We start from the raw sequence: 9888 nt of genomic DNA, 5'->3' as shown, positions 1-9888 counted from the left end.
GAAAATGTGGAAGATGGGAACTTTTCTATGAAATGTAGAAGTGAACCTGACTCCCCTTCCATACAGCATAGTATCTGTCCATGTGAAAGGTAGTTTTCTATTTTCCATGGAATAAAAACCTTCAGCTCTGATCATGCAGCTTTTATCTCAGTTTGCACTCATGTACCTCCTTAAAGATAGCTATGCACACTGCAAAAAGCATGTTCATATCTTCAGATTGTAATGCAGATTATACTTATATCAAGTAAACAGATGTATAAAGTAGTTTTTCTTAAATGTAGCCCTATAGCATGTTGTTACTGTTCAGAATTTGGTACACATGCTTACTACCATTATCAAGAGAGAGATCCAGATCTAACAGTCTTGAGACTTCTAAAGAAATTTTCACCATGAAAGGGGTCCAGAAGTTTTCTGTCCTGGAATTGGCAATTTAGCAAACTTTGCATAAACTGAAACATTGCTAGCAACAAGGAACTCCTAAACTTACTGTGGAGCTGCAGAAAGTGATAGACCAAAGCTACAGCCAGTTACCGGTAACTGTAATTGCAATACAGCTCAGAATGATATGGTTTATCTTCTCTGAAAGCATCTTTGGTAAAGGTAGCTGGAATTTGGTAATGCAGAATGAATCACATGGACTTTTTTTAAAATATGAATAATACAAATTTGGCTACCTTGTTTGACCTAACTAGTATTTGTTTGCCCAATGAGATTCTATAGCTTTGTAAACTTCTGAATCACATTTTTCCTAACCTTTTGGCTTTCATGGAAGTCTTTAGTCAGCATAAATTTGACGTAAGTTGGTGAATTCATCACGTTATTGGGGTTTACTTGAATGTTCTGCTCCATGCCTTACCTAGTATCTTAGAGAAAAAAGGCCAAAGGACATCGAATTAAGGTGGAGGTAAGTGAGATTTTTCAAACTAGAACTGATAGGGGTTCCATGAAGGGAGAGGACCTTGAGCACAAGGCGTAGAATATCAGCTTCTTTTTGTATCGTCTATAAAGTCTTGCACTGACAACAGCAAAATTTGGATAAAGTGCTTACCACATGTTTGCATAGGGCAACCACCTGCAGCCCCTCACATCACTGCTTAGACCTGGCCCTCTGGTTTTAGTCAATAAGGAAAACCCTACCTGCTGTCTTGGGCAACAACATAATCTCATTAAGGTAGAATGGGAACTCTTTGGGCTCCCAGGAAGAGCCCAGTGGTGCTGGTTCTGCTGTGAAGGATATATTAAGGTATTTTCACTGAAAAGCAGCGCTCTGGGTACAGATGGGCCACAGATGGTGCGTCAGCGGCTCTGTGTTCTGGTCCAGCTGCCAGCATCACCCCCACTGGTTAATCATCTACATCAGGCACAAGAAGGGTCTGTAAACTGTGTCACTGAAGAAGATGAAGGGTTGAAGTAAGCAGTTTCTCCAGGCTCTTGGGCTTTAGATGAGGTGCATTGTTTCTAGGAGCATGCGCCTGGAACTGCAAAGCCGGTGAGAGGAGGCAGTCGGGAGGGTAAGCTGGGCTTTATCAGCGAGTTCCAGCAGGACCAGTCACCACCTGCTTTGCAGGATCTGATCCCGCTTGGCTGGCACGATGCTCGGTTGTGAGGCCACGTCAAACAGTACGAATCTCCTCTCCGTGCACTGCAGCCGTGCCCTGGTCGTTACTCAGGGTTTCTGAGTGTCCCCTGCGACCCGGTCTGTATTTCTACAGATCGAGGTTTCTTCACTCAGGAGCCGACGCCCGCCTGCTGCCCTGGAAAGCCCGTGCTCACCCGGCCGACGGGGACACCCGTCCTAGAACCCCCAACTCCGAGGGCTCGCCCTCCGCGCATGCGCCTCTGCGCGGCAGAGAGGGAGCCGCTTCGCGCCTGCGCAGGAGCCCGGGCGGCAGGCAGCGGCGGGCGCATGCGCGGGTCGGTGGGCGGTGGAGCGAGTGGAAGGAGGCGGTTGCACCGTAACGGGAAGGGCGGAGCGCCGCGGCGGCGCCCGTTTCCTCCGTCGCGTCTCGGCGGCTGAGGCAGCCGGGGCCGGGCTCACCGGGGCGGCGGCAGGGGGATGATGGCGTACTTCGTGGAGAGCTTCTGGGTAGGGAAGCGCCGCGGGCCGGTCCCGCCGCGCCGCGGGTAGAACGGGCAGGGCGCGGCGCGGTGCAGCCGGGGTCCCCTCTGCAGGAGCAGCCGCGGCTCTTGCGCCACCCCCGGGACTGGGCCGGGGCCTTGCCGCGGGGGGCGCGGCGAGGGGACGGTTGCCGCCGTCCCGCCCGCCCCGCGGCCGCCAGCCGCCGCGCTCCTCGGCCGGGCTGGGCCGTGGGGAAGCGGGGCACTTGCTGCGCTGCCGCTGCCCGGGCATCCGGCGGCGGGGCGACGGGACCACCGCCCCCTGCCCGGCCCGCCGCGTCGCGGTGCTCGGGGCTCCGGTGGCGACAGGCGGCGGGGGATTTGCCGGGGCCGTGGGGGCGCTGAGCCGAGCGGGGCGCGGAGCCTTTGCGCGGGGTTTGGCTCCCGCAGCAGCGCGGTGCGGGGATGCGGCTGGAGCTGAGTCCGAGCTCTCCTTAAGCCGCCGAGACAATGCAGCTGTTCTGGGGAACTGCACCGACTGTAACAACTTAACAGTTGTATCACGCAAACGCAAAGCCGCGCCTCGGAGCTCTGTGCTTTTGTACCGATAAGTTCTCTCTGTGTGCGTGTCAGAAGGTACAGCCTGAGCAGCAGCCAGCTGGGGGGACGACAGACTTTGCAGTCTGGCTTAGAAACACAACTTATCAGTCATCTCTGTGCACACATATATGTTTTTAAGTGGGCAGATGTATGTGGAGGAAAAAATAAAACATGGATTTGGATTGTTATTGAGCCTCGCATGGAATGAAACTTGTTTTCATTGTGACCACAGCTGGTCTGAAACATTAAAGTGAGCGTTCTTGTCATCATGGGGCTGTTTACAATGTTGCCACTTTGCTGCATGCTTATTTTTTAGCGTGCATTCCTGCCAACTAATAGGGGAAATATAAAAACGGTTATTTGTTGTGAGTGAAACAACAACAACAGCAACAAAAAGAGAAAATACCTGTTAGATGCCTGCTTTTTCTGCATAAGGAACAGTTATCCCAAATGTTTAGGGAAAACTAATTTCGCAAATACAATGTACTATTCTTGAATATAAATCGTAGCTTAGGCCAGATTTTGTTTTGTTTGCAGCATTGTGTTTAATTCTGACTCTTTAAGGTGTGCTTTCAACAGCATATTAAAATTTAATTAAACAAAATATTGGATTTGCTCTCTTGGCATAAAATCTACTTAATTTGAAGCCTCAGTGCAGGAGATCAGTATTAAACTAATATGTGGAAAAAAATTATTTTTCATTACAATAAAATTTAAATTAATTTAAAAGTCGAATTTTCATTTTAAAAGTTACTTTCTCACCATAAGATTAAAGTAAAATATATGGGGTGTTATTCAGCTATCTCAATTGAAATCAAACACTTTTTATTTAACTGTGTTATGTTGAAGTAAGTGTTTGATCTGTTATATTTTAATTGGTCAGTAATTCAATAAAATTGTTAAATCAGTGAAGGCAGTGGGCCATTCCCATACATTCTGTTTCCCTTCCCTGTCTGTCTCTTCACAAATGCCATCAGCAAATATAAGGTACTAGACATCCACCCAAATTTCCCATTCTCTCTGTTCTGCAGTCTCTGCCTTATAGCTCTGCTGGCAAAACCCATAGTGTGGGTCGGCAGTGTGTGCCAGGAGAAGGGGGTTTTATTCTGTTGGTGTAGGTTTTTCTCATACCCCAAAAAAACAACACAAAGTAGGACAAGTGTATTCTACTTGTTTGTCTTGCAATGATGACAAAGAGACAGGGTCTTAAATTTGCAAAACTTGGCTGATAAACCTTTGTAATACCATGGACAGGGTTTTATTTTGTGTAGAAGTAAAATAAAAAAGAATGGGGACTGCTCCTTCTTTGCTGTTGTGGGTAAATATATTTCAAGATTAACTGTAGTGTCTAAATATGATGAATTTTTAAAGTCAGAAAGTTGAGTTTCTAAATGTCCTCAGAACCAAGCATAGATTATAGGTGTGTACATTTTGAATCATTAGGTGTCTCCATTTCTACTAACTTTTCAGAAAAGGTTATTGTTCAGAATTGTTACTGCAGTACTTTGGAAGACTTGGGATACTTGGGATATGGTTTGGAATGTGGTGAGAAAGTTAGGATGGAAATTAGAAGACTACTATTAAATGCAGTGACTGCAAAATGACAAAAAATAATGAAGAGAAATCCATAAGGAGAAAGAAGGGTGCTATTGTGTAGAACTTTGGAAGAATTGTCTTATTTTTCTTGCTTTTGCCTTGACCTTCTAGGTGGCACCAGGCAAAATGTTTTTGTTACCTATGGGATGGGAACTTTCTAAAGCACTGGTGTGGAAGTAAATCCAAAATATAATTAATATCGTTTGATGCACGTGTTGTCATCAGTTTGCACCTGAAATTGTTCATTGGAAGTGGAACTCTGGATCTTGAGCAGCAGGATGCTCTCTCCTGTCTTGGTAATTTGTTGTAACTGATAGGTAAAGATATCAGAAACTTGAGGGATTTGACTAATTTCTTCAGAAAATGAGAGTAACATGTATGTGAATGTGTATTAATTTCTTACACACTATTTAGGCTGCTGTCTTTCAAGAACTTCCTAAAAGTGCTCATGTAAACAAAACAAATCTTAGCTTCTTTATTATAATAGTCTTGAAGCTTGAGACTTTCATCCTGTTCTGCTTGTGAAGTGTTTGAATAGTTGCAGTCTTTTTGTCATTGTTGTTTTTAGAGAATTTAAGAAAAATAGATGTTTTTTGGGCCTGCTATCTGTTGACTGCTTCCAAGAGGTCTTTGAGAGATAAACATGACTATTTTCAGGATGTGTAAAGTTGAAGTACAGAGACCTGTATTGTCACTTGAAAAATTTTACTATCCCTTGAAAAATGTAGGGGTCTGCTAGTAGAGTGCAGCACTCTAGAGCAGCAGTTTTCAAAGTCAGCAGGGTACAGTTACTTTTTGTTGCATCAAAAGTTATGATCTGGTAGGACAGGCTATAAATGGCTTCGATTCTTATGACTGCGTTTTAGGCATTCAAGTCACGTGGCCAAACATTCCGAACTCCTAATTAGGATGTTGTCATAAAACATTGGGTGCTTGCTGCTATATGTGTGCTACATCAAAACAGTGACGTAATTTAAAGGGAATATATTCATTAAGTTATTTCCATTATACATAGCTACGTTATGTCACTTTGAGTACACTCATACTGGTACAGTAGAATAAAAAGCATTGGTTATCATTGACTTACTGTTTTCTTAAGACTGCTTAGGAAGTGTTGCATAAGCTTTGACATTGTATTTAAACTGACTGGTGTGGGTGATAGTTTTGTTAATTCTAAGTCTATTGAACTATGTCAAGTCAACAAAAATACACCACTTCTAAGTCAGTCAGTATTTATTTATGAATTGTTTAACTTAATTTGATTTAACTGTTGAAAGTTCTATGTATAGCTGAAATTGGCTTCTGTGAAATGCTGTACTTGCTGAGTCTGGAGGTTCTGGGATATAAAAGTGTGTATTTAAATTAGCTTTGAGAAATTCCTTTTATTTTATGTTTTTAATCACTTGTGCTACCCGTAGTTTTTGAGAATGGTTGTGAGGAAGATTCCTTTATTTTCTTGAACATATACGGTCTGACTGTATGCAGGGTTAATAATCTTAGCTTTTGAAGCAGCTTGCTGTAGTAAGTGTAAGACGTATGGTCTTAGGCACTTATGCAATATGAGTGACATTGAGACTTGTCATGCGTCCATCTGGAGTTCCATGCATATGTTTACGCAGTGTTCTTCTGCTTGGCATACAGTTGGATGCTCATTTGCAGGAGAGCTGTTGCGCAATATTTGCTTAGTCTCCTCCCTCCTCATGTGTGCGTCTAGCATGAGTTGGCAACTCTCCATTTTTTGTTCAAAAATATTTGTAATTATCTAGATAGAGAGGAAAAGATCTGTCCTTCCTCATACGCGTAAAGCTTCTCTGGAGCTGACCATTATTCAGTTTATTGAAGCTGGAAGAAGGAAATTGGAATTCATGAGTTGCTTTTGTGTTTAAGCTTGTCAAAACTTTCAGAACTGACGAAGTTAGATTGCCTGTGTAAACGTCAGGTGACTGCTTTTTTCTCCACATTTTGATGCTTTCAGTTTTCTATAGCTCTTTCAGACATTCTAATGTAACTTTACTGATCACTAGCGTTCAAAAATATAACACCATAATATTAATGACAGGAGTATTTTCATGCATGCAGGGCCCATTAAATTAAATAATTGTGTATGTGGAAAGGATGAAACACATGTTACTTATTTGAAACTGCAGCAAGAAGTAACAGTTTAACAAAAACAACAACAATGTTTTTCAAAGCATCTAAAATGAGTTTACACATCCCTGGAGTTAGGAGAATTTCTATTGCTCTGTTTCTTTAAAGTGTTACTCCTTTCTGAATGAAAAGAAGTTGCCAATACAAATGAACACACCATAATGAATACTATACACCTTTCGAAGTTTGTGGGTAAAGAAAAGATTGGTTTGGGTTAATATTTGGAACTTTGATTTTTAGAATTATGGGAATGACTACCTAGTGACTGTTGTTCTTTTGCACTAAAATTTGTACATTAATTGTTAAAATAGGATATCTTTTAAGCTGCATAAATCAAATCTTGTAGTTACTTAACAGTTGTACCTAGTTTCAGCAAATACAGAATTTCACCTGTATGAGGGAGTTGTACTCCCTCAATTCCCATTAATGGATTTTCTACAGCAGAGGTGTCAAACTCATTTTCACCGGGGTCCACGTCAGCCTCTGTTGCCTTCAAAGGGCTGAATGTAATTTTAGGACTGTATATATGTAACTACTCCTACAGTTATTACTTGGCAAATTGGTGTAACTCTGGAATTTTCTTGAAGCAAAACTTTTTTACCAAAAATACTTTGATGCTATTATGGTTTATCTGTATTAGGATTCTTGTATGCATAATCTGTTGATCAGGGGTGTGATTTTTCCATAGTTGTATCTCACAGAAGAGCATGAGCAGTAATATAAGTGTAAAACTAGCTGTAGTACAGCTTCTCTAGGCCTGACCAAAATCAGAGGCAAAGGCTGCAAATTCTTCTATTCTAGCCCCCCGAACTGAAGTGATTCTATTTCCCATATTAATTTCTCGGCTTTTTCTGTTTAGCATTTAGATAACAAGGTGTGTGTGTGTAGGGCTTGTTAGTCATATTTCATTGATATATCATGTTTGCAAAAGGCTGTTGTGAGGTTTATCTAGGATTAGGAAACTCAGTTTGGAGATTATCCAGTTTTCATTTTATGACAATTTGAAGTAAATTAGGGTCCTGAACTTTTTATGTTTAAAAAGAAATCCTGCAATTAAGTTGGAGTACCACTTCCACATGTTGCAATTTGAATATTTGTCTGCCAGTTCCCTGAAGAATAAGTTGTGGGTTTGGTAGGCAATTTTAAAAAGAGGATTAGGCAGGTTATGACTTAAATAATTTATTATAAAAAGTACAGTTTTCTCAGTTTCATCCATTTTTTCTTTCTAATGTGTTGGTGTGGTCATGTTTAAAGGCTTGAAGGAATGATCGCGCATGCTTAACCACCACTAATGCGTGTACTAAAAGCATAGTTCGAAATAACAGTAATTCAGTTATTGTAAAATGTTTCTATAGTTGCTGAACTTTGGTGAACAAAGTCTATCTTTGTCTGAGCTTCTCTCACGCAGATTCTAAAGCCTCACCAAAATATAAATGTGTTTAAGAACTGTGTTTGCCTTTTATTGTCTCATATGCTTAGTTTTGCTGTGAAAATAGTATTTGCAGCTGTCCTTTTCTTGCTTCTCACAGTAGCTAAACAAGTAGTATATATCCATCTAGTCCTGGGAACTTTAGAATCACCTTAATAACTGAGAAACATTTGTTTTTACTGGGTAAAAAAGCAGTGCTGTAATAGAGAGTATTAACTTTTCACATTAATACACATTAATGTTGAACAGTTTTAGTCCAGTGTAGAGGGATCTTGCACTCATACATTTTGATTAGAAACATAGGAAATAAGTACTGCTGCAAATTACCCAGAAATTTCTGGCCTCTTTAACAAATGTAGGTTTTAAATTCAGGATCACCTTTATATTCAACACACAAACTTATTCTCAAAATTTTTAAAGTCTGTTGGGTAGTTCAGTAAAACAGAGTTCCTGTAATCTGTTTCCTGTTATGCACAAGCCATGGAAATGCTGAATTCTGACTTCACATTTGCTGACAGGGTTACTTTCATTTCCATGAGAAAATCATTGCAGTTAATTCTTGATGAAAGGAAATGGAAGGACTGTTTGCACTCACTTTCCATGACTTAATTTATTTTGTATGCAAAGCTGGTCAGTAATGCCTCATTGTAGGCTTATTTAAGTGAACGGTTAAGTTGTATTTAAAGTTTTGTTTCCTCTTATGACTTGCTGTCAGGAGACATCTATATACACAAATGAGCTCTCTTACAGTAGTGTAAAATGGGAAACCTCAACAACACCACCAGCTTCTGAAGAGAGTTTTGTTAGGTCTAGGGAAGAAGGCAGAAACTGCTAATGAACTTCAAAGTAATTAAATGGAGCCTGTGTGGAGAGGGCACCACTTACTTTTGGCATTCTTGTACACAGTTTTACAGTTGTTTTTCTGTTGAGTAATGACAGCATCATCCTTAACAGATGGTGTTTTACCTGTGAATTGACATTCAGAATGGTCTTTCAAGCTGATCTCGAAGTCTGTTGCATACAATCTGATGTTATACGTGACAACAGAGGTTCCTCATTTTCCAAGATGTAACTTCTAGAAGAGTCTGCATCTGACTTTACTGTCTGTCTGTGATAGCAGTGGATCATAATTGCTTCTGAAAGGGAGTAGAAGGTCTTACAAGTTCCCTCTTTTATGTGCTGCATTTCTTTATTTTTAAGTAGGCCAATACTGAGCTTTTAGTGATCCCAACTATTACAACTGCCACCAGAAAGGAACAGGTAAAAACTCTTAATGAAGAAAAATTGACCAGACACACGATTTCCATGTACAGAATTTTATACCATGTGTGTGTGAATGTGTGGTGTTGAGGAAAAACAACCAAAACACAAATAAACTGTGTTGGTGGCATATGTGCATGTAACAGCATACATGTTTTTTTGCAAATTGAACTACTTTTCCTCTTACCCACAGCATACATCTCTATCTTTACCCTAAATACAGATCCTTAACTCTAATGCTCCTCGTATTTATAATCTGAGCTAATCTTCATGAAAATAACTGCTGCGTGAAGGAATTGTGGACAGGTAGTATAGCTTTTTCTAAGCAGAAAAATGTCTGCTTTCTGCACAGAGATAATATACTTAATTTGACATAGGTACATGTCTCTAAACATGAGTAAAAGACAATGTAATTTATAGAATTGGCATCAGGTTAATCATCAGAACCCTTGATCATGTAAATTACTGAACAGTTTTGAAGTCTAGATGTTTGCAGTTATAGGTAGAGCCTGATAATGGTAAGACAGGCTACATTTGGCGTTATATTCACAAGGGAAAACATGTCTTTTAGTTGTGCCAAGCTTAAACTACATAGACCCTCAAATCTAGGAGTCTGCTTTGGACTTGCTGCTTTATTTAAACCTTAATATATTTTTCACATAGCCTCTTAGCCTCTGATAACTATTGATAACACATAAAACGTGGTTTTCAGGAGACTTTTTTTTAATTGAGGAAAGTATCTGTTCTGTTTCTCTGTTGTGCTTTCTACTATAAAACCTGAAGTCAGGAACAAGAGT

At 40.6% G+C, this 9888-nt stretch overlaps 1 protein-coding gene across 5 annotated transcripts in view; it reads left to right on the top strand.

Moving 5' to 3' along the window:
• The first annotated feature begins 1908 nt into the window (after positions 1-1908).
• FCHO2 (FCH and mu domain containing endocytic adaptor 2) overlaps positions 1909-9888 on the top strand; it is a 97146-nt gene continuing 89166 nt past the window's right edge. For 3 of the 5 annotated variants that reach the window (XM_082074776.1, XM_082074775.1, XM_082074774.1), the window contains exon 1: positions 1909-2086. In XM_082074776.1, coding sequence (XP_081930902.1) covers positions 2057-2086 — 30 coding nt within the window. In that variant the 5' untranslated portion in view covers positions 1909-2056. The remainder of the gene's footprint in view (positions 2087-9888) is intronic. The other 2 variants (XM_082074778.1, XM_082074777.1) reach the window with 1 other exon arrangement.

Source organism: Streptopelia decaocto (genome assembly GCF_964273445.1).
Source record: "Streptopelia decaocto genome assembly, chromosome: Z".
Classification (NCBI taxonomy): Eukaryota; Metazoa; Chordata; class Aves; order Columbiformes; family Columbidae; genus Streptopelia; species Streptopelia decaocto.
The sequence above is the reverse complement of the archived record's forward strand: the minus strand, read 5'-3'. Positions and strand labels throughout refer to the sequence as shown.